The sequence below is a fragment of the Lupinus angustifolius genome, chromosome LG15 (assembly GCF_001865875.1).
Source record: "Lupinus angustifolius cultivar Tanjil chromosome LG15, LupAngTanjil_v1.0, whole genome shotgun sequence".
NCBI classification, from domain to species: Eukaryota; Viridiplantae; Streptophyta; class Magnoliopsida; order Fabales; family Fabaceae; genus Lupinus; species Lupinus angustifolius.
In genome coordinates, this window is record NC_032023.1 from 6,215,273 (window position 1) to 6,240,804 (window position 25,532).

At 35.1% G+C, this 25,532-nt stretch overlaps 2 protein-coding genes across 4 annotated transcripts; both read left to right on the top strand.

Annotated features, from left to right (window-relative positions):
• LOC109328425 (protein Dr1 homolog) lies at positions 1,876 to 12,195 on the top strand. Of its 3 annotated transcripts, none has more exons than XM_019561888.1 (6): positions 1,876 to 2,071; positions 2,202 to 2,266; positions 2,688 to 2,777; positions 3,088 to 3,182; positions 10,879 to 10,947; positions 11,747 to 12,195. In XM_019561888.1, the coding sequence occupies exons 2-6, from the start codon at positions 2,212 to 2,214 to the stop codon at positions 11,903 to 11,905; spliced, it is 468 nt and encodes a 155-aa protein (XP_019417433.1). In that variant the 5' UTR covers positions 1,876 to 2,071; positions 2,202 to 2,211; the 3' UTR covers positions 11,906 to 12,195. The 3 variants fall into 3 exon arrangements, with proteins under 3 accessions (XP_019417433.1, XP_019417431.1, XP_019417432.1); XM_019561886.1 differs by having other exon boundaries at positions 1,881 to 2,071; positions 11,744 to 12,195; XM_019561887.1 differs by having other exon boundaries at positions 1,881 to 2,029; positions 11,744 to 12,195.
• Positions 7,299 to 9,830, top strand: LOC109328426 (E3 ubiquitin-protein ligase SPL2-like). Its single transcript, XM_019561889.1, has 4 exons — positions 7,299 to 7,763; positions 7,812 to 8,066; positions 9,290 to 9,460; positions 9,654 to 9,830. The coding sequence occupies exons 2-4, from the start codon at positions 7,959 to 7,961 to the stop codon at positions 9,813 to 9,815; spliced, it is 441 nt and encodes a 146-aa protein (XP_019417434.1). The 5' UTR covers positions 7,299 to 7,763; positions 7,812 to 7,958; the 3' UTR covers positions 9,816 to 9,830.

The window sequence follows — 25,532 nt, forward strand, 5'->3', positions numbered from 1 at the left end:
TCTTTTATAGTTCAAAGATATCTAGAAAAGAATGGGTGTTTCACCAATTAAATCAATCATTTGCCTATTACTAGAAGCATGCTATGGGTCAAATCATCCAGGGATCTCTAGGATCAAGAAGGAAGTTCTGTATTTTGAAAGTGTATTTGTAAAATATTAATTAACAATAGTGAAGAAAAATCTCCCAAAATTAGACATGAGACTTAAATATAGTTTGCAAGTGGACCCGCAAACTAATCAGAATAAAAGATTGTCGTCTCAAATTTTCTCTATCCCTTATTTATTTAATTTTAGTCAAATTACAATTTGCTATATATTACTTTACTTATTGAGTTTAGAAAAGAATTGGTGTTTCACCAATTAAATCAATCATTTGCCTATTACTAGAAGCAGGTTAAGAGTCAAACCATTCAGGGATCTCTATGGACCAAGAAGGAAGTCCTGTATTTTGGAAGTGTGTTTGTAAAACATTAATTTCCAATGGTGAAGAAAAATCTCTTAAGATCAGACGGGAGGGTTGGATGTAGTTTGCAAGTGGACCCACTAACTAACCAGAATAAAAGATCATCGTCTCAAAATTTCTCTATCCCTTATCTCTTTAATTTGAGTCAATTTACAATTTGCTCAATTAGATTACTTTGCTTATTGAATTTATTACATGCTTTGAATCTGTAATAATACTTAGGCATAAATTCGTTAAATATATTGCATCTGAAATTGATTGAAATTTGTGTTAATTTTCTCTACAAGAAAACATATTTTCAAGAAAAAACAAGAATCAGGTTAATCAATTAAACATATGATTACATATGTGATTAATTGATTAATCTTTGCTGTTGTTAATCGATTAAGGCTCAATATAATCAATTAAACTAATTACTTTTCAAAATATCTCATTAACCAAAAACGATATTAGTGATCCATGACACTTATTTATCTCCTCTAGGTAACCTTAAGCGCTTAGCTTGTTATCCAACAGAATAGAGGTTATAAAATGATTATTTACATGTATGACTCAATGGACACTCTGTCTTTGACTCCTACAGGTTTCCCACGACTCACTTACTCAAGTTTTATCTATGTCATTCGTGACATTTTGCAACAACACTCTGATGTTAAGCTTCAACACATTCTTAAGTAGCGCAATTCATGTGTTGATTTTTTTAGCAAACCTTGGTTCTTCAAATAATCATATTTTATTAGTTTTCAAAACACCACATCATGCACTAGCAAACATGATGCAATACAACTTTCATTTCTTTTAACTAATAACAAAAAAACTCATAATTTAAACATGTGAAATTTAGGATGTTGCATAAAAAATCCTATCTCACATAAAAATAATTACTAGATTTAATTTAACTTTCACAATTAAGAGATTGGCCATAGCTTTTGAAAATAATCATACAAACATATAAAAATATTTAAAGAATATATATGATTTCAGAATATCCATACTCAATCTAAATTAATTTCATTTTTTTATAGTTCAAAAAAACCTACAAAGGATGGATGTTTCACCAATTAAATCAATCCTTTGCCTATTACTATCTTAATGGTTGTATTTCCTTTTATGGGATTGACTTGATTCATATTTTCAAACAAATTGAGACAAAAAAAAACATTATATCATTTTAGGGACTAATTATAAATTAATTTTTGGAAAGAAATTGAGAGTCTGATTCCTTTTTGAATCATCTCCAACTTAAACTAATGGAAATCCAAACAAAAACTCTAGTCCGACAATTCCTAAAGTTAATTAATTATGAAATATATAAAAAAATCTAAAAAGAGAACGTAACGCGATGGATGAGCGCGTGAGATTAGTTGACTTGAACGTGCTTAGGGATAGTATCGTTGCCCTAAGCATGATGGAAGCGGAACTTGTTCTTTCTTATTCTTATCCAGGGGAAAGGGAAAAAGCAGCATGTCCTTTCATAAATGCATATATCAACCCTCATTACCATGCCCCTCATCTTCCTCTTACAACTCATAATAATATTCTTCTTTCAATTCGGATCTTCAATTGGTTAGTTAATATTTCAATCTCATTTCTTCTATAACTCAATCGGTGAGTTCTCTCTCTCTCTCTCTCTCTCTCTCTCTCTCTTCTTATTTCTCCTCTTTCTCTTGCTCTTTTATTAGATCTTTGGTAATTGATTATTAATAATTTGATTTTCATTTTATTAACTGAATTTCAGGGTCTAAAGGATGGAGCCCATGGACATCGTTGGGAAAGCTAAGGAAGATGCTTCTCTTCCTAAAGGTAAGTTTTTCTTATAATTGATTAATTTCGCCACTTTTGGGTTTATCGAGTTTTCCGATATTTCTCGAAGGGTCTATTTGTGAGTTAGTTTTTAGAGGGGAAGGAAAGTAAAGGGAGTGCTTCAGACCCATCTCACAAGTGTATTTTACGGCTCGGAAAGCCTTTCCCTTCCCTCCCTTGCTTTCTAATAACCAACTTCCAAATAAACCCAAAGCGAATGTAATTTTTTCAAACAAGAAGTGTGGTTTATAATTAGACTAAACCTCTAGCCAGATCAGTGTAATTTTTACCCACAAAGTGTGACCTAGAAATGAAATGAAGAAAAAAATGGGGTTCTTTTTTATTATTTTTGTTGCTAAATGTGGTTATTAGTGGTATTTCTTTTACTGAAACAAGATATATGATGATTTTTTTTTGCCAGCCACAATGACGAAAATTATTAAAGAGATGTTGCCCCCAGATGTCCGTGTTGCAAGAGATACTCAAGATCTATTAATTGAGTGTTGCGTTGGTGAGGGTTTTACAACATTTTGTGATTTTATTGCCAGGTTCTTGTGTTTAATCTATTATGGACATTTGACTGAATTATTTATGCTCAGTTTGATACTTCAAGTGTTTTTTTATGTTCCTTATGTCAAATTTTTTATATATTTTCTAATTTATTTTTAAGTTGGAACTTCTGATAGTCACTTTGTTTAATAATGTATCTTTACATTATGGACATGCAGAAGATGCGTTGTATTGGCTTCATTGTGGTAATTAGTTCATACTTTATATTTGTAGTTTACTCTTGCTGAATATGATTTTTTTCGTTGATGTAGAGTTCATAAACCTCCTCTCATCAGAGTCCAATGAAGTCTGTGGTAGGGAAGAAAGAAGGACAATTGCACCTGAGCATGTATTGAAGGCTTTAGGGGTAATCATTAAATGATTATATCTCAAGTTTTAATGTAATATGTTCCAATTTATATTTAGTGTATAAGGTCTCTCCTTTGATGTGTGCAGTGTTGCCCAATAGCGGCCATGGTGGATGGCGGTGGCATTTTTGGGCTACCGCCATTAGCCATTTGGGAAATCCCGCCAAATGGCCGTGTCTGCCTTTTGCTCGAAAAAGCCGCCATGGCGGTGGCGGGGCCATGGCGATAATGACAGCATTTTGGCTTGCTGGTCAGTTTTTATTTTTTAAAATTGGCCTGGGATGGGTTTTTTGGGCCCATTCATGGGTTAAAAATTAAAACCCTAACCCCTTTCTATTTTTGCCTCTTCTCCTTATTGCATCTATCTCTCAAAACTGAGTTCTCTATTGTGTGCTGCCTCGACTGTCATTGCCACAATCACGCCACAATCACGTTTCTTAACTCTTTTTCATTGCGTTTTCCCTTTCTCTGCTTTTCTTTCTCTCTTGTTTCTTGTTTTCTCATTTTTTTATCTCTTTCATTCCATTTTTTAATTTCGTTTTTTTATTTACTTTCAAAATATAAATTTTTCCGTATGAATGTTTTGCATTTTATATTTGTGTTGTGCTTTGATTTTTAGTTGTGCTGTTTGCAATACTTGTTAGTATTGTTTATTTTACTTTTTACCAATCGTCTGATGTTATGAGACATTGATACTTAATGATTTTTATTAAACTTTATGTTATTGTTTAATTTTTATGTTATTATATTATTATTTTATTTTTCCTATTATGTTATATATTTTATTTATTTTGTCAACCGCCATTATGATGTCCGCTATTTGTTGCGGCAAAGCCTTCATGGCTGAATTTTGAAAACCGCCATCCGCTATGGGCAACACTGGATGTGTGGCATTTCGTTTCTTTTTTAACTTCCGAATCTGCTTTACACGTATTTTATGCATGAGTATGTATCTTGTGGAGTGGCTGTTATATTTTATTTTTCATCGTGTTGTAGTTTGATGTCCGACACCGCCAAACATAGTGGGTTATATTGGTGTGATTTGGATCCTTGATCATATACCTTGTCTGAGTGTTGTTAACATATGTACAATTTTAGTGGGAATATTGAGATGGAGACAGCATCTGACATGATTATCTAGGTAGTCATTCGCGGAGGAGCAGTGCACTCTGGCCCGTTCATGCTACATGAACATGAAATTAAATCATGGAGTGGGCAGCTGTTACCCTCAGTCGCATCTAAATCGTGGCGGTTCTGCGTGAATAGCGTCCGAGATGGATTTCATGAAGAGTGAACCTTGGTTAAGGCTGAAAAGCTTATTTTACCCCTACTAATATTAAATCCTAATTTTAATGTATTAATTAATTTCGCCCTACCCTTCTTTTTTGTGATTTGAGCCAAGACCAACAAAAGCTTCTGAAGAAGCCTTCTCTTCCTTCTAATGCTTCTGAAGGATCAAAAACTGTTTACTCTGCTGAAGCTTTCGAAGCAAAGACTGAACAGAACTATGGAACCTCAAGTTCTGCAGTGACATCCGGTCATTCCTGGCAACTCCCAGCGGTATCCAGCCACCCACCTTATTCTCTTTCTTCCCCTCACTTCTGCACAGCCATTCATCTCAAGTTCTAAACCATGCTTCCATTTAAGGATTAAACTTAAAGTGGATAGTGATTATGCTGAATGGAACCACTTTTATTTAGTTTCATTTCTTAGATTTGTGTCTTGAAGCCCTTAGAAGTTTAAACTTTTTTTTATTATTAAGAATGATGAGTGTGTCTTTACTTCGGATTTGAATTTTTGACACTGACTATGAATTTTGATTATTAATTATGAATGTCTTTAGTTTGGTGTTTTAGTATTTATTTTTTTAGGGTAAATAAATTATCTATACTTGCTGTAGCAGCCATCCTGCTATCCTGCTATTGCGTTTTTGGGGCTGGCTGCTTGATAGACACTGGTATCTATGTAGAAGAGATTAAGAACAGAAATTGAAAGGAAAAGCCCCTAACTCAGAATCAACACGATTCTGATAGGGTTCTAGTACTTTTATTGAATTTAAGCAAGAATAGAAGTAGGATTACAAGATTTGTCCCCTCAAGGATCCCTGGATCCTTGTGTTCTTTACTGATTCCTAAATCAGTTGAATTCTCAAACAAAAGCTAACTTCTCCCTAACTAACTCTGCTATTTATAGCAGTTAGTTACCTAACTGATTCTAACTACCCAAGGGTAGGAAGGGAAAGTTGGTTATTCTATCCAAACTCTCCTCTTTCCCCTTTTATACACGTTTTTAATAAGTGGCTTAGTATTGGCCTTATCAATACTCCCCCCTAAACATTCTAACTTGTCCTCAAGTTGGAATTTAGGAAATTTGTCTTGTAGAGTAGTTGCCATTTCCCAAGAGCATTCATGATCAGGAAGGCCCTGCCATTTGATCAAAAATTCTTCATTTCCCCACTCATCTTCTCTTCTGTCTAGTATCCCTTCTGGTTCAACTTGTAGTTCACATTCTTCATTTAGCATAGGGGGTAGAGGTTGAGGGTGTTGATTAGGCTTCAGAGCCTTCTTAAGCAGTGAGACATGAAAAATGGGATGGATCTTTGAGTGCAGAGGTAACTCTAATTGATAAGCCACTGACCCCAGTCTTCTAATCACTTTGTAAGGTCCATAGAATCTTGGAGCTAACTTAGCATAAGGCCTTGCAGCTAGAGACTTCATCTTGTAAGGTTGTAGTTTGAGAAAAACCCAATCACCCACTTCAAATTCAACCAACCTTCTGTGCTTATCAGCATACTGTTTCATCAAATTCTGAGCCTTTGCCAAATTGTTCTTTAACTCTGCCAAAATGCCATCCCTTTCTGCATACAACAGATTGACCTCCTCTACCTTTGAAGGAATTGTGCCAGCCTTCATCAAGGTAGGAGGTTCCCTTCCATACAAGGCCCTAAATGGAGTCATGCCAGCAGAACTGTTGTAGCTGGAGTTGAACCAAAACTCAGCCCAGTGTAGCCAATCCACCCACTGCCTAGGTTTAGGCCCTGCAAAACACCTCAAATAGGTCTCCAAGCACCTGTTAGTCACCTCAGTTTGGCCATCACTTTGAGGATGGTAAGATGTGCTTAACTTTAGTTGAGTCCCTGCCATTTTAAAGAGCTCCTGCCAGAATTGACTTAGGAAAAGGGGATCCCTATCTGAAACAATAGTACTAGGGAACCCATGCAACTTAACCACCTCCCTTACAAACAAGGTTGAGACCTCCTTTGCTGAATAAGGATGACCTAAGGCAAAAAAGTGAGCATATTTAGTTAATCTATCCACCACCACATAGATAGTATCCTTACCTTTCACCCTTGGAAGTCCTCCAATGAAATCCATAGAAATGTCCATCCACACTTGCTGAGGAATAGGTAAAGGTTGAAGCAATCCAGCAGGGGATAGAGTGGAGTATTTATTCCTCTGGCATGTGTCACAATTCTGCACAAATTCTTTGATGTCCTTCCTCATACCCTCCCAAAACAGGAAACTAGAAATCCTTTTGTAAGTTCTGAAATAACCAGAATGCCCACCAGAAGGAGTCTCATGCCCCTCAGAGATGATCAAAGGAACCCTATTAGAAGTGTGAGATATTACCAGCCTGTCTTTGTAGTACAATATGCCCTTCTTAACCTCAAAACCTGGGTGAGCAGTAGGAGAAATAAGTAGATCCTGCATCAATTTTCTCCATTTTGGATCCTTCTTAACTTCTTCAACCCAATCTTCCACTTCATCATGATTTAGTATAGAGACAGCAGAATACATCAGCCTTCTAGATAAAGCATCAGCAGCAGAATTTTCACTCCCTGGTTTATACTGAATCTCAAAATCCAACCCTACCAATTTAATAGCCCATTTGAACTGCTCATCAGTGAACAATCTCTGCTCAGACAAGAATTTTAAACTCCTTTGGTCAGTCCTGATAATAAAATGCCTCCCTAGTAAATAGTGCCTCCATCTCTGAATAGCTTGAACCAAGGCCATGAGCTCCCTCTCATATATTTAAATTGCGGGTGCGGCGGTTATGTTGTGTTTAATGTAATTGTGGAAAATTGCAGCCACAGTACCTGTGTGGAGACTCCTGAACCGCAATACTGTGGCCACCATTGCAATTGAAGAATGCAATTTAAAACACTAGTTTAGCTCAATTACACATGGTAGTGGGTACTACTCTTGTTTTAGAAATTATACAGACCTTGAGATTTATGTTATCTGTTATCCTTAAACTTACCTCACCTTAGAGGTGGTGATTGAAATTACATTGGCCACGCTTGAGGGGAAATGAGTGAGTGTATGACTCTTGAAACAAGATGGGTATTAGGTATAATTAAGTTAAACCTCAAAGTTGGTCATTGTAATTTACCCTTTGTTTTATAGCTGCACTTTTTCCCAGGTTGCTTCTTTCCAAGGTCTCTGTAGACTCACCTTTTGTCTTATGAATAGATTTATTATAATGTTTTGGCCATAAGGTGTTATTAGCAATGTGTGCTCTTATTCTTGAGTAACTATATTGGTTTGTAAGAAAAGGATAGGTAATCAGTTTTAACAGTTTGAATCATTAATATCCTTACAACGATATGTGGCTACTTATTTGAGATTTGATTAAATTGTTTTTTCATGTCTTGGAGTGGTAACTTTTTTCATTGTTCAAAACAGTATAAATTTTATTCCAATTTATATCCCATGCAGTTTAGTGGCGAATTAGAAAACTAACTGTATTTTCTTTTTAAATTTTTAAATGTAATGAAGTGTATATACAATGAATGGAAGGGCTTATTTGGATGGACTTCTGATCTTCGAGCTATATTTACAAGATCCTGGAGAAAACAAGAGTCCACATCTTTAAGGAAGGTAACACACAACTTTTGTTATGTATTCAGGTTCACAGTGCATCAAAAAATTTCTAGTATAATTTATCCGCATGTGTTTATCCTATCCCAACTCAAGTCCCACATGTTCTTCCTTGCTCAATTTTCTTCTTCACTTGTTTTCTGCACCACCCTAGTACCATGTATTTTTGAAGTAGTGGTACTTCGAGGGTATTCACAAAAATGAGTATGGATACGCCAAGAATGCGATGCAATTGCATTGTACGAGTATCGGTATCATATACAGACTCATCACCAATTTTGGAGTATTTGTGCATCATAAGGGCCCATTAGTCCAGCTATTCTGCTGGCTTAGCATAGGCAGTAATCTAAATGATACTCAACTTGGGTCGGAGAATAGGTGCCTAAAGGATTACTATTTCTTGGGGTTTTACATTTGGTGAAAGTTTTGATGCTGCAGTAAATCTTCTGATGTGAGACTTTTAAGGAATGCTCTATTAGCCAATATCGTTGAATGTCATTCTTGTTATGAAGCTATTTATTAAGCTTGAATAAAGCATTTGGACCCTATTTTGTAATTAGTAATTTTCATCGATATTATAGGGATCATTTTAGGCGAAGCCTTGCTATTGTGCAACAAGTAAATAAATTCTAATTTGTATCATCAAGATTAAATGATACACATGACATTGTGACTTTTTAAGTAGTCATGTGACATATATATATAGTGAATACATAATATTTAATAAGTCCCATGATTGCTTCAATAGCTGATTCAGTTTTCAGAACCTTGGAATAGAGTCGCCATATTTTGACATTGATAACAATGGTGAAGTTACTATCCTATCCTGTGCAGTACACATGGGGACTTCCGTAGCTCAGATGTCCTAGTAGATTTTTTAATATCCATAATTAATTAGTTGTTTTCATACTATATAACTCACTCTCTTGCATCAAAATTATGCACCTTAGATATGTTTTAGCTTAGAATAACCCATTTTAGTGGAAAATGCCAAACGTTTTGAATATGTTTAATTATTTTAGTTGAATATTTGTCTGTGATTTTATGGTTATTTGCATATTTATATTATGGATGGACTTCTTATCTTCGAGCTATATTTGTGACATGTTTCCCATAAGATCTTGATCTTGACAACCTTGATGGAGTGTCTCTTTGTTTTTTATCTCTTTTGTTATCTTTATTTGTTTGAGAGTTCTGGTACTTATGTCATATTTATGTTCTAGGTGCCTTTTGTTCTCATTGATGTCGGGCGACGGCCAAATAGTGGATATGTTGTTGTCAACTTGGATGGATCAAGACATCCTTTACCTCTGACTACAGTTTATCATAAGTTGCAACCTATAAATGCTTCTCCTTATACTTTCTTGCAAGCACTTTTTGGCCATGAATATCCGGTGAGTTAAGATTCTCAATGCCTTTCTGTAATTGATAGCATTGACTTATGATCAATCTCAATACTTGTGTTATTTCACTCTTCAATTATCCATTTGGGAGTTTCACCTCTACTCTCTAGCAAGATTGTTTACCATTAGTATATCACAGTTATTGATTGCTGAATTTTTGACATATGATGTTTCTTTTCTGAAGGTTGGACTACTAGATGAAGAGAAAATTCTTCCTTTGGGGAAGGATATCAGTGCTGTTGGCCTTTGCAGTTTAAGAAATGGAATTGCTGAAATTAAGCCAAGCAAAGATCTACCATATTTTCTGTTAAGTTTCTTTTCCTTAAATAAACTATTATTTTGTTGATCATGGCAAAATCTATCTTCTTTTACCTTCATCATATGTGATAGACACTGGTATCTATGTAGAAGAGATTAAGAACAGAAATTGAAAGGAAAAGCCCCTAACTCAGAATCAACACGATTCTGATAGGGTTCTAGTACTTTTATTGAATTTAAGCAAGAATAGAAGTAGGATTACAAGATTTGTCCCCTCAAGGATCCCTGGATCCTTGTGTTCTTTACTGATTCCTAAATCAGTTGAATTCTCAAACAAAAGCTAACTTCTCCCTAACTAACTCTGCTATTTATAGCAGTTAGTTACCTAACTGATTCTAACTACCCAAGGGTAGGAAGGGAAAGTTGGTTATTCTATCCAAACTCTCCTCTTTCCCCTTTTATACACGTTTTTAATAAGTGGCTTAGTATTGGCCTTATCACTGCTATCTGTGCTTGACTACCTAGGTGATTATGCAGTGATCACATAAAGGTTCTTAGTGGTTATATTTAAGGAATATGATTTGAAAGCACTCAGATTAGTTGATAATTGTAACAAATCATTCTTTCCATTCTTTATAAAACCCTGATTTGCAAGAAAGTATTTTTGGTTAATCAGCAAATTGAAACCACAGTGAATTCATGTGACATACCTACCCTGAGGCTCAAGTACCGCTTTCCAATTCCTGAAATGATATTCTCTTGGTAGTACCTCCTAATTATGCTTTCATCTGCTTCCTACTTCACATACATTGAAAATTGTCAATGCGTAATTCATAAGATTGTCACTCATCCTGAACCCAAGTAGTTGATCGTCATTTGTTAGAGCAAATTACTTTGGTTTCCTACAAACAGTTAATAATTGATTCATAATATGTATTTTGCTAGTTGCTACTTCATAAAATGTGGGTATTTATTTTATTTTGTTGTATTTAGGATTGTGTCAGAATCTCTTAATTGAAAGCTCAATTTTCCCATGATCCCTTATTAGTTCCTAGGTTATAAAGTATTCCAGCAAAGCATAAGTTTGTTTCCTTTTGTTTTGAAATTTGAACCATGCTGTTTGTTTATTGATTTGTATTTGATTTTATCAGGGTCTTGGTTTTGGTGAGTACATCGAGGAAGTTTATGCAGCATATGAACAGCACAAAGTGGAGACTATGGTAAGTGGAGACTATGATAATTGTTTAATGTTAATAGCCTTTGTGAATGTTCAATTGGCAGTATATAATACAATTTATCAGAATCATTCTCTCATAATAATCATCCTCCAAATCTTTATCTTGTCACCTTTGTACCCTACTAGTGGAAGCTGGATTTTTCTTTCCAACTAGGGTTCTGACTAAGATTGGTCTGTCATAAGGGAGCACCTGCAGACCTCATTGATGGTCCTGTTTAAACTATCTACCCCCCACCCCCTTTCTATTGCTATGATACAGTATAGGTATATATACATTGGAATGATTGTAGTTGGCTGATAACCTTACACCGGCCACCCACTTTCTTCTGCGCTATTTTCTGCGTTGGGATCACACATGTGCGTTCTTTGACTCTACCAGTCGGGTTTCCATTAATTGATAGGGACCCATGGAAATGGTATACTGTTGGCAAAGGCTCTTGAAAGATCCGAATGGGCTGAGCCTCTATGCTACTCTCCTCTGTTCTCCATTGGGCGTTTCCACTAGTATGGTCCTCCAGTGTTCATACGATTGTTAGATATTCCATTGGACTTCGAAATAAATGAGTGTTCTGTTATTCTGGTTAGTGATGCAAGAATCATGGTTTTGTGGTCTAGCAAGTGATCATCCATCTTGTTGAGTTGATGAATGGTCTCAATTTCATTACATCGGTGCATCAAACTAGAAAAAGATAATTTTTGAAGTTTGTGCATTAAATTACCATTGTTTATTGATTTACTTGAGCAATGAAAACTATTCTGTCCATATTGTTAACTTGCAGCAGGACTCTCTAAAAGGAGCTAAGTTGAGCAACAGAGCTGAGATGACCGAGGAAGAAGCATTAGCAGAGCAGCAAAGGATGTTTGCTGAGGCGCGTGCTAGAATGAACGGTGGGGCAATTGCTTCTAAGCAGCCAGATACTGACCAAAGTTTTGAGAGCTAACTATAGAGCCTTTATTTTCTTTAAGCATAGGCAAGCATCTCTCACTCTTCCCGGTGTTGTCTAATTTGGCAAGATTGTGTACAAAAACCATTCAATTTGGTAAAATTGTCTACAAAAACCATTCTGTACATGGTTGGCCTTTTAGGATGTGTTCTTATCTATTAATCCATATTGTTAAGTTAATGTAATTAGTGAGTGCTCTTCTAAACCCTCATCTATCTGGAATTACATGTAAAATATTTCATTTACCTGTTGTATCATCACTAATAGCTCTTAGCTTACCTTGGACACGAATATATTGGATTGTAACAATCTATTATATATTGTAATAGGTGCATAAAAGCTAAAATTTTACAACAGCAATAAGGGTTTAAATATTGATGACTTTATAAATCATAAAAAATGACAGATTATAATGCATATCTTCATTTTGTCTTTTCTAGACCAATGGCCAAACAAATTCTGAAACCTGTTAATTTTGTTTGATTCTTGTATTGGCATTCTGATTGTGACCGAATTTGTGGCAGAAATTTGTAACCACGGCTACAATTATTATTATTATTATTCCTTTATCAAAATACTTAGAGTAATGTCAACATTAGAGTAATTGGGAAACTTGGTAATATATGAATAGATACGTAGCATAAACAATTTTTTTGATAAGTAAATTCTATCTTTATTACTCAACTTGAATTTGAAGGCGGAAAAGAAAAGCTTGCATTCGTCCCATACTTCTAATGGGTATCTTATTTGAACTTATCACTGGCGTTTTGGTTTAATAGAGTATGTTTTTCCTCTATATATAAACGTGTAAGTTTCTCCTTGTTTTGCATGAAGATTCTTCTCGTTTCTTTCTCAATTTTTTATGCAATTTCTCATTTGACAATCAGCAAATTTTTAACCAAAATTTATTTTAATACCTATCATAAAAATATTGTTTTGTATCGTTATAGATTTTGGATGAGGTCCTTCTAGGTTACTAGGAAAATTGAGAGTCTCTACGTTCTTATTTCTTATTAAAAGATTGGACATGTTACATCAAACTAACTACAATAACAATACTATACATTAGAAAATAAAACCCTAAATCTCTCGACCTTGCATTCACCTAACACAATATGTTGCACCCACTGATGTGAATACCTAGGGGACCCTAGGACTACGGCAAGAGCCAAAACTTTACAAGTCAAGCTTGCAAAAGACACCATTTACTTTGGAGAACCACCTGGAGACCATGATCATGGAGGGCACTTGTATTTTTAATTTTAGTTGTTTTAAATTTTGTAATAAATGATATTAATTTCTCAGTAGTTTAGGTTAATTTCCTTATAGTACTTTCATTATTATTTACTAATAAAATCATATAAATTGGGTATTGGGGATTATTCAAGTAATTTCATGTTTTATAGCACTTAATGGCCAAGGAGGTGCTAGGCGCATAACACTTGGTCGAGCCAGCACGCTGGGCGTGAAGGTTGGCATGCTGGTTATGAGGGTTGGCACGCTAGGCAACCAGATTATGCAACATTTGGGCGTATCAAGTTGGGTAGGTGCTAGGCGTGGGAGTTGGTGAGCTGGACGTGTGCATGGCCAAACAGCTAGGCACGGACATGACCAAGTTAAGGCTGGTCGTGTGTGTACAACATGGCTTGGAAGACTTGTTAAACTCATTTGAATTCAAGTAGTATGGTAAAATCCTTGGTATTTGAATTCAAGTTCAAACCAGCCTTATGGATAGCTTGTGGAGCCGTGGAGATCACTGTACATGGCATCTCAAGTGTTATTCAAATTGGACTTCACCTCTTGATATGCTCATTTGAATTTTAGCTCAAATAGATGTGTGATTGGTATGGATAAGCCATGTGGGAAATTGATCGCAATGTTCCTATCCTTAAGGAGAAGATTGAGTCAACCGTGGGGAAATCTCAAGGCTTGTTGGCACATGGAGAAGATTAGGGGATTTGAATTCAAATCACATGTTAGGCGTGCAAGAGGGATTCAAGGCAACAAACTAGTCAAATCCAAGCTCAAATTATTACTAGATGGCCTTGTGGTTTTATCTCCTATTAAGGAGTATGAAATGAAATTCAAATATGCAACAACCTCATCAAAGCCAAAGGAGAATATCTTGGACCTTGAAGATTGATGATAGGCGTGTTGAACTTGCCAACTTGGACTCAAACTCTTGCCATCATATGGAAAATTTCTAGCCTTATGGATTTTGAGGATTCAAGTTGAAATTCAAATTCAAACAAGATAGTAGTTAAATCTTTTTGGTTGTATGTCCTTTTTCAAATTCATGCCAAGTCAAGTTCAAATCATGCTCAAGCCGTGAGCACACTTCCTTGTCCAAGTCAAGTCGTGTTCCTATTTGCAATTCAAAAGATTTAGAGTGAGAGTGTACATACTTTTGAAGATTCCATAGGACTTAGTCATACATGAATATTAGTTTAACCTTATGCATTTATTTTTATTTCTTTATTTCATGGAAGCCCTACGCCAGCCATAACTATATGTATTTGATTTTAAATCATGAATAAACAAGTTTGAATTAAGTTAATTTCGGAACCAAATTCGTTTTGAGTGAGCTGCACTCCTTACCATAGAACTTATCAAACACAAGTGTGTTTGTGGTGTTCCTAGACTTATCACCATCTTTAGTGTGACATCTAACCCTTGATCTTATCAAGGATCATTCCTTGTGACGAACCTCCTTAAGGCTTATCAATTATGCTTGTGGCTCCTCAATCATCGTCAAGTCTTAACTATGTTCACCCAAACACTTAACAAAGTCCAAACTGTGACCATACACAAGCCAAACACCAAACGGTGAGCACCTTACCTAACCCATACACATTGCCCATACACTTATAGCCCAAACACTTAAAACCATACACCAAAATGTGGATTTGACATACAAATCACATTCTGCGAACCAATTTGAGTTTCAAGCAAAAACGATCACACAGGAAAAGCAAACCATCCCTGGAGATTCGCATCACCCATCTCCCTGAGTCCATGGGCTATCATGAAAGCCATCCTCAGGTCGCAAACCACCCACTATGGTCATTCTAGCGCAAGCAAGAGCAGATAGTTATGGTTGAACCATTACACAACCATTGCACAAGTATAGTAAGCAATAAAGAACTATACTGCACTAACGTAAAAAGTAAAACAAGGGAAACAAAAATGTATTATCGTGGTTTGCTCTATATAACCTTGAAGTTACTTCTACTCCTAATAAAAAGCTAAGATTTTTTTCATTTAAATTTTTTGGCACTATTAAAGAATATTCCCTCACAATAATAAGGATTTAATTCTTTTCAGGGTACGTAATTACCCTTCCCAACAAATGTCACTTCAAAAAATCAAACCCTTAACTTTTTTTAAGGATCTACCATATCTTATATCACTATACCAATACTTTGTTGGTTCATTAAAACGAGGATTTTTCTAAGAATCTACCATATCTTATATCACTATACCAATACCTTGTTGGTTCATTAAAACGAGGATAATGCAAGTATTGCTTTACCAAGCCTTTTTAGACTCATCCAATAATATATTTACCTTTACCCTCTATGGGTTCAACTTGTGTTGTGTAATCACCTTGCCTTTACAAGTCAAGTTGAGTATTGTTTAATGATCTCGCCTCTCCCAGCCAAGTTGAGTATTATTTTTGCACCTAGCCACTCCTTTAGTATTGTTTGTACACGAAATCACTCTTACTTCAGAAATATTGCTTGCACACCTTATCATTTCTGGCTCATTAAGTGTTATCAGCTCACATAGCTTCTCAGGAAAAGATTCATGTCCAGTATTAGAGAGGTAAACGTAAACTTTTGCTTTCTCTTCTGTACTTAAGGATACAAATGTGATCACATTTTATTTAAATGGCAAAAGTGTCATATTATATTATTTTTTCCTTCTATTTTTATACATTTTTCTTTCTAGTACTGCATAAGGTCTTTATCTAGCCTCTGCAAACTCAAACAAATTACTTTCATTTTCTCTTTATAGTCATTGTACAGGACTCAACAACTTTGATGTGATCTTGACATTTCTGAAGCTTGATAAACTTGTGTTCGACTACTTCTTTTGAATTGACTTGTTTGCTCCAAGAACATGATTTTCTCCTTTGCTTCTTTTGAATTGACTTCTAAATATTTTGACCAGAGTTTTTGGTGTCTATTTTTAATTGTAGTTACATTAATACTTATTGGGATTGTAGTTATTATGGTTGTTGTGATGTGGATAAAAGATGTTTCTTGAATTTTATGTTGTCCATTGTGTTTATTTTGCCGTCACATCATTGTGATTCAGTGTCACGCCGTAAATGTGTATGGTGTGGTCAGTGTTTTGAATCGCGGTTTTGGTTATTGCGATTGCGGTTTTGAAATCTTTTTTGAAATCGATACTGCCTGATGCGTTTGCCTTACGACTTAATGTGACCCAAATACAGTCTAATATGGTTGCGTTGCGGCGCGATAGAATCACATCATTGTGATTCAATATTACATTACAATTGTAATTACGATGGTCACCATAACCATAATATTGCAGTCATACCACCTGATATGGTTCACATTTTGAGTAACTAAGTGGAGTTAAATGGTCACTTAGGTGAGAAGACCTGTCTTTTGTCACAAGTTTGTTTGTGTTCTCTCTATGCACTCTTTTTTTATTTATCTTTTTTCTAGTTTCAGGTGTTGTTTTGAACATGCATCTCCTTTATGCTCACTCATGTTAAGCACGCTCTCACACACTTTCTCATTTTGTTTTTAAGATGACATTTAGCTTTCATTTAGTTGTATGGTGAAAGAGAAATTTTTTTTTTGAAGAAAAAGTAGATTTTTCCCCTCCTTTGATTGAGAAGAGAGTAGGAGAGAAGAGAAATAAAAAATATATCGGACCCACAAATTTTTTTCTCTTCAAGTTTGGTAAGAAAGTAGGGAGCATGCAATGTCAAAAATGCCTTTCATTTTTCCCCTCTAATTTTGCTTTTAAATACTATTAACATTCATAAATCTATTTTGGATATAAAAATAATATTAATTAGAAAATTAATTGAAATTGTAATAATTTTTTAATAAAATTTATAATATAAAATTAAAGCCTTTATTTTTTATTAATAATAAAACAAAAAATTCTCATTTTTCTTTATTTTAAAGATATTATTGTCATTTGAAACATAACATCATCTTTCTCTCTCACTTTCTATTCAATCAAAAAAGAGTAAGAGAAAAAAAACAACTCTTTCTCTATATTTTCTTTCCTTTTTTTTATAACACACGTTACAAAAATTTACTTTATTAATTATCTTTCTCCTTTCTCTCTTACTCTTTTCTTTCTCTCTTCACATAAGATATGATCTTTCACACATAAGTGGGTGAATTGTACTTAGTAGCTTGCAATAGTCTTTTTTCAAAATTTCTACGTTTTAACTGTTCTTTCTTATGTGTTGTCAAATGCTTTTGTACCATGTCCTTTCTAATTATGTTGACTAAATAATCATTTGGAGGAACAAGAAGAGAAAGATGACATTGCCTCTAGGATTATGAATGGTGAGGATGTTAGTGGATGATAAAATTTACAAGAAGACACTAATAATGTTAGGTTTTAGAAAACAAAACTCAATCAGAGCACATAATAAAATATTTAAAGAATAATACTAATAAAAGACTAATAATTCATTGATTCAAGTCTACATAATTACATTGAAAATAATGCTGAAAATGAAAGCAGTCCATAGGCCAACTATGATCTGGGCCCAATTAATAAAATTAAACAAAATAATAAAATAACTATTGCATCTAATTACTCTAAATATAGTATCTTATTTCTCTAGATGGCCCAACATTGTTGGTCCCATGTAGAACAACATTCCTAGGGATGGCAATAAAAACCGAATCCGTGGATACCTGCCCGAACAGAATCCGAATTTAACGGGAAAACCCGATGTGATTGAGTTCGGGTTCAGGTTTTACCCGGGTTTAAATTTCGGGTTCGGGTTTGGTATAGCAAAGACCATAACCCGAACCCACCCCGAAATAAGGTAATTCAATTTAAAATTGAAATTTCTATCATTTGCCAATTGTTTTTAATTTCTAATTTTACTTTACATACTTTTGGATCTTCAAACATAAAAGAAATGAAATAATACAAGAGAAAATAGAAATGTAAGAGTAAAATTACACGAAAATAATATCATATTTTCCTTAATACTTTATCATTTTCGGGGTTTTTTCGGGTTCGGATTACCCGAAACCCGATGGGTTCGAGGATGGTATTTTTATTTTCAACCCCGTTGAGTTTGGATTCGGGTTCGGGTTCGGGTTTTGAATTTCGGGTTTGGGTTTGAGTATGTGCAAACCCGACCCCGACCCGCTCCATTGCCATTCCTAAACATTCCCGTGAAAGTTGGGCTTCAATGTTGGATTTGTGAGGAGTCCTCGACTTTGGATTAAGATCGAGGTGCAACAACAATGGTCCAAGTCGATTAACTAGAGAGCCTGTTTTTTTAATTTTTGTGGGTGAGGACCCATGTGCGACTTCTGCTAGATTATGAGTGAATTGCAGTTAGATGCGACAAAATTATCTATAATCCATAATCTATCAAAGTCCAAGAAAATTAAATTCATTAAAATCCATATATTAGAGTTAATGGATTTAAATGAATGGAACACAATGAATAACTTTAGTAATAGATTATTTGAACTCATCCATTATATCTAATGTATATGCATAAATATATCTATTTGGATGAATATCCAATCCATCCAAAAAACAAACATTAAAAAAATGATGTTTTTTGCTTTTCAAGAAAATTAAATTCATCCAAATTCATTGATGATTTTCACTCTCACTTTGAATATTATTAAATTGAGATCAACTATAAGACATGTGTATCTAATTAATATTAAAATATTATTGTTAAGTATATAACATATATAAATAGTTGTTAAAAACTTCACACATAAAACATAAAACATAAAACATCGCATGCTTATAAAATATTGGAAAAAAATAATTTATTTAAAAGTTCAAAAAATATTTTTTAACAAAAAATTAAAACACTTTGGTGGTGATGACGCATCCAAAGTACGACGTGCTAGCTCAACCGCATACGCGTGATCCTAAAGGGAAATCAAATGAGTTCCACCAACCCCTTTGGCGGTGATGGCGCATCCATTAACCGCCCTCCTGTATTCTGTGGCGAAGGATACACCTACTGGAAAGTCCGGATGAAAATATTCATAGAAGACATTGACTTGGATATTTGGGAATCCGTAGTCAATGAGCCTTTTGTTACAATGCATCTAGTGGACGATGAACCGAAAGAAAAACTCAAGAGTTTATGGACCGATGATGAACGTAAAAATGTTCAATACAACCTACATGATAAAAACATCATCACATCGGCTCAATCATATGATGAATTCTTTTGGGTTTCGCAATGTCAAAGTGCCAAGGAAATGTGAGACACTTTACAAGTGACTCACGAAGGCACTAGCGAAGTCAAGCGTGCCAGGATGAATGCTCTGACACATGAGTACGAGATGTTTCGTATGTTGTCGAGTGAATCTACCGGCGACATGTAAAAACGATTTACACATATAGTAAACCACTTAGTTGCTCTAGATAAATCTTTCACCAAAGGAGAACTAACTAATAAATTTTTGCGTTGTCTTGACAGGAGATGGCAACCTAAAGTTAAAGCTATCATGGAATCCAAGGATCTTGACTTCATGCCTTTGGCAACACTATTTGGAAAGCTTCAAGAACACGAGATGGAACTTGGGCGCTTGACGATGCATGAGGAATCAGACCGCAAGAAGAAATGCATATCTCTTAAAGCAACAATGTCTCAACCTACTGAAGAGAAAGAAGATGCTAAGTCTGATTCAAATATTGATGATGAAACGTTAAGCCTTCTCGTACAAAAATTCGGGAAATTCTTAAAGAAATGAGGCTTTAAATGTTTTCAGAAGAAAGAAGCGCGTGAATCAACTCGAAAAGGCAAAGGTAATAAAGAGTGCTTCACTTGCCACAAGTGTGGTAAGCCAGGACACATGAGATTTCAATGTCATACTTATCTCAAGAAAGTTGATTCGAAGAAGAGCACTCCCTGGGATTTCAAGTCAAAGAAGGCCTACATTTTCTGGGACGTACCGGAGGAGGATACAACATCAAGCACCTCAGGTGAGGAGGAGACCTCCAAGCTATGCCTAATGACCAGAACAAATGAAGCTTGCGACTCAAATAATTCAAAGGAGGTATACTCTGATACCTCATCTTCTTCTTCTTCTGATTATTCACCTCCTTATGAGGGTTTATATAATGCTTATGTCGAATTGCATGAGGAATTAAAAAAATTAGCTGGGATTAGTTCCGATAGAAAACGCGTAATCCTTCTAAATGAACAGAAAATAGTCCTATTACATAAAGAATTAGATGAGCTGAAACTTGAAGGTGAAACTTTAGATCTAATATTATCCTATAATACATGCAATTGCTCAAATGATAAATCATGTCAATCAACTGTCTATGAGACTTTGAAAAATGAGAATTTGAAACTTAATGAAAAACTCACAAAACTCATAGAGTCAGAACCAACTATACACTATGCTTAGTCAAACTAGAACTGTTTGTGACCATACTGGATTAGGGTATATCCCCCCTTTGCGTAGGAAACGAGCATATAGGAAACCTGTAACTCGACCAAATAAAAAGTTTTATAATAAGAAAGTTCCTACATGTTTCTACTATGGCACTCATGGCCACACTTCCTACTCTTGCTATATCAGGAAATATGGTATACCGAGTGGTGTATATGCTTGGATGAAAAAGGGAGATAACTCCCTGGTTACTAATAGAAAAGGACCCAATAAAAATTGGGTACCTGAAAGAAGCAAGTGATATATTTTGTAGGTATGTCTACGAGCACACGGGCAACATTGGTATCTTGATAGTGGGTGTTCGAGACATATGACTGGTGATAGATCGAAATTCCTAGATCTATCATTAAAGGAAAAAGGTTTTGTCACGTATGGAGACAACAACAAAGGGAAGATACTTGGCACCAGGACAAAGGAAAACTCAACTCAGGCAGTGATCGAGAATGTACTATACATTGAAGGCCTGAAGCACAAACTATTGAGTAGCAGCTAACTTTGTGACAAAGGTAATCGTGTATCTTTCGACTCTGAATGTTGTATAATTCATGACAATTTATTTAATAAGGTTAAGTTTGTTGGATATCGTATTAATAACATCTATATGGTTAACCTAGAGGATGTCACAACACTATTTTCAAAATGTTTTATATCTAAAGAAGATGATATCTGGCTTTAGCATAGGCGCATCGCTCATATTCATGTAAAGCATCTAGATAAATTATATAAAAATGATTTAGTTGAAGGACTACCAAAACTAGATTTTAAAACTTAGGAAACTTGTGACACCTATCAAAAGTGTAAACAAGTCAAGAACTCTTTTGGTAAAAAGAATGTAATATCCAGAACAAGACCTCTGAAGCTTCTCCATATGGACTTTTTTGGACCATCACAGATTATGAGTTTTGGTGGTAGCTTCTATGCCTTAGTAAGTGTTGATGATTTCTCTAGATACACATGGACACTATTTTTATCTTCTAAGAGTGATGCATTCAAATCTTTCAAAAACCTCGCCAAACAAATCCAAAATCAATTTGATCTAAAAATAATATACATTCGATCCGATCATAGTGGTGAGTTTGAAAACCACCAGTCTGATAAATTTTGTAATAAACATGGTATCATGCATCAGTTCTAGACTCCTCGTACTCCTCAACAAAATGGAGTTGTTGAGAGGAAAAATCAAGTTCTAGAGGAGCTTGCTAGATCCATGCTGAACGAAAGCAAGGTTCCTAATTACTTCTGGGCTGATGCAGTGCATACTGCTTGCTATGTAGTAAAACGTATACTCTTGAGGCCTACTTTTTTGAAAACTCCGTATGAACTTTTAAAAGGCCGAAAATCGAATATTGCTCATTTTCATGCTTTCAGATGTAAATGTTTTATTTTAAATAATGGAAAAAGAGCACTAGGAAAATTTGACTCAAAAGCGGATGAAGGAATATTTTTGGGGTATTCATTACATAGTAAAGCTTATAGAGTGTTTAATAAATATTCAATGCAAGTAGAAGAGTTTGTACATGTTCATTTTGATGAATCTTCTCCAAAAGAGAAGAGAAAGTTATTTTCTGATGATGTTGCAGGTGCTTTAGAAAAGAGAAAGGTATTTTCTGATGATGTTGCAGGTGCTTTAGAAGAAGCATACTCTAAGGACATGGACCAGGAGAAAGAAGAAGAAGCAGAGCAAATTGTCCAGGATGAGCATTAGGACTTGCCGATTGCATAGAAGACCAAGAAAGATCATCCACTTGACAAAGTCATAGGAGATATTTGTACGGGAGTGGTAACCCATAATTCTTTACGAAATTTCTATAACTTTGTTGCTTTCGTATCTCAGATCGAGCCAAAGATCATCGATGAGGCCATTGAGGACGTGCACTGGGGTATAGCTATGCAAGAAGAGCTAAACCAGTTTGAGCGCAATAATGTGTGGGACTTGGTCCCTAAGCCAAAAGAACATCCATTAATTGGTACTAGATGGGTCTTCCATAACAAACTAGATGAATCTAGCTTGATCATAAGAAATAAGGCACGCTTAGTGGCCAAAGGCTACAACCAGGAGGAAGGCATCAATTATGATGAGACATATGCTCCTATAGCCAGATTAGAGGCCATTAGGATGCTCATATCCTTCGCATCGATTATGAACTTTAAGCTTTTTCAAATGGATGTTAAGAGCGCATTTTTGAATGGTTACATTCAAGAGGAGGTGTATGTCGATCAACCACCCGACTTTGAAAATTTTAAATTTCCTAACCACGTGTATAAACTCAAGAAAAAGGGTTCGTGAGGGGTATGGTTGATACTATCCTCTTTATCCATAGATTAGATGATCATGTATTATTAGTTCAAGTATATATTGATGATATAATTTTCGGATCTACCAACGATATTGTTTGTAAAGAATTTTCTGAGATGATGCAGGGAAAATTTGAGATGTCGATGATGGATGAGCTGACTTTCTTCCTTGGGCTATAAATCAAACAAATGGAAAGTGGCATCTTCATTCATCAATCGAAGTACTGCAAGGAGTTACTTAAGAAGTTCGACATGGAATAATGTAAAGAAGCTTCTGCACATATGGCGTCCACTTGTTATCTAGACAAAGACGAAAATGGAAAAGCTATTGAGGTAACCTAGTATCGAGGGATCATCGACTCTTTATTATATTTGACTGCGAGCCACCCTGATATTATGTTTAGTGTTTGCATGTGTGCAAGATTTCAATCATTACCTAAAGATTCACATTATAGTGATGTTAAACATATCATGAGTTATTTAAAAGGAACTATAAATATGAGATTATGGTATTCTAGGGATGCCTCACTATCCTTGGTATGGTATTCCGATTCCGATTTCGCTGGATATAAGTTAGATTAGAAGAGCACTAGTGGGACTTGTCACTTACTAGGCAGTTCCTTAGTAGCATTGCACTGTAAAAAGCAAGTTTGTGTTGCTTTGTCCATCGTGAAAGCGGAATACATTGTCGTCGGTGTGTGTTGCGCTCAAATCCTATGGATGAAGCAACAACTTAAGGACTTTGGTCTTAATCTAGAAAATATTCCTAGTAAATGTGCTAATACAAGTGCCATAAACCTATTCAAGAATCCCGTTTTGAATTTGAGAACCAAGCATATAGAAATTAGGCATCACTTCTTGCGTGATCATGTTCAAAAAGGCGATTGTGGGCTTCAATTTGTTGAAACTACTAAACAATTAGTATATATTTTCACCAAGCCCATTTCACGAGATACTTTCTATGTTTTTCGAAGAGAACTTGGAATCCTTGATGAAAAATATCTTGATTAAATCATCTAGCAATTTATTATTTGCTTCGCATGTTGAATGCCTTATATGCTTCAAAATGAATACTTGTTGAATGCATTCTATTCCTAATATGATTCATGATCTAGTATAATAAGTTCTCTATGTATGTGTGTTTTGCTTAAAATTGTTAAATATAGGTTAGAAATCTTTGCGTGCTTTTAAAACTCAAAAACCTACTTTATTCTACAAATCTGATGTCAGTTAATCGATTAACCAAGAGTCTTAATCGATTAAAATAAGTTCCAGTAGCTAAAACTTTATTTTCTAAGAACTTTAATCGATTAATGTTTCATCTTAATCAATTACCTGGGTTATTTTTATAAAAATATGGAATTTTAACTATGCTTAATCGATTAAGTGCAGCTCTTAATCGATTAACGACACCAGATAAAGTAGAAACAACACTGTTTTTGGCACTTTTCCAAAACCTCTTTATCCCCTTTTCTCTGTAAATCTCAGAGGCAACAACACAATCTCAATCCTTAGCTTAAACAAAGATTAAACCTCACCCTCTACCCATATTGCATTTCATTTAACCCCAATTTCTCTCAAAATTTCCAAGAAACTCGTTTTCCCCAATTCCAAACCCTAAGTTTAGGTTCCTCCCAAAATCCTCTTAAACCTCTCAATTCTCTCAGTTTTACTATAAACAATCAAAAGAGGTCACTAAAAAAGGATTAAGACAACAACAAAACACACACGAAGGACTCCGATTGCTTCATCTTCGAATCCAAGTATGAGGCAGGACCATGGAGACCCTTACTACTCCCTCATTCTGCAGGAGACTCGGTTGTCAAAATTTTAAGGTAGGAAACCTACATATATCAGGTATGTTGACTTTCTACATGACATGCAAGCTCAAGGAGCTGTCACATTTCTGGAATTAAAGGGAAATATATACATTGCTCTAATTAGGGAATTTAGGTATAAAGATGGAAAGTATTGGTCCATGGTTTCTAGGAATTTATTTGAGTTGAGTGAGGAAATTTTTATGAATGTGGGTGGTTTGTCTACTAATGGTGCTAGCATTGGTGACTGTGATTGGGTTAAGAATTCGTTTGATGTTGTTGAGGTTTATAAGTCATGTTTGAGAGGACCTTATTTGTATGTCCAAGGAGATTAACTAAAGTTGGATCTTTGTCTATGGAGAATAGGCTTTTGCACTATCTGATAGCTTACATTTTGGTTCAAAGGAACACAAATCATGCACAATCCACCATGAATGATTTGAGGTTCATGTATGATGTCAAGGAAAATGTTATAATAAATTGGCCTGAAGATATCCTTAAGGTCATGTATAGTGTGTATACTTCGTAATCCAAGCTGCTACCCTATAGTATCTTCATTTTGAGGGTCGTTGATTATCTGTACATCAATGTGTTTGACACTATCATAATGGAATCTAGTGATAAAGATCACCTTGTTGGTGAGAGCTTGATTCACAAGGTGATCTTTATCAGTAGATTCCATTACAATAGTGTCAGGCATATCGATATGCAGATAATCAATAACTCTTGAAATGAAGATATTATAGGGTAGTCGCTTGGATTGCGAAGTAGACACACTGTACATGACCTTAAGGATCTCTTTAGGCCAATTATCATAACGTTCTCCTTGACATCATA

Bases quoted from the DNA above. Each gene is read 5' to 3' on its own strand.
- LOC109328425 (XM_019561886.1), top strand. From the start codon at position 2,212: ATGGAGCCCATGGACATCGTTGGGAAAGCTAAGGAAGATGCTTCTCTT. The intron at 3,183-10,878 runs GTAATCATTAAA...TGATTTTATCAG, and splicing joins ATGTATTGAAGGCTTTAGGG to GGTCTTGGTTTTGGTGAGTA. The intron at 10,948-11,743 runs GTAAGTGGAGAC...GTTAACTTGCAG, and splicing joins AGCACAAAGTGGAGACTATG to CAGGACTCTCTAAAAGGAGC.
- LOC109328426 (XM_019561889.1), top strand. From the start codon at position 7,959: ATGAAGTGTATATACAATGAATGGAAGGGCTTATTTGGATGGACTTCT. The intron at 8,067-9,289 runs GTAACACACAAC...TTTATGTTCTAG, and splicing joins AGTCCACATCTTTAAGGAAG to GTGCCTTTTGTTCTCATTGA. The intron at 9,461-9,653 runs GTGAGTTAAGAT...TCTTTTCTGAAG, and splicing joins TTTTTGGCCATGAATATCCG to GTTGGACTACTAGATGAAGA.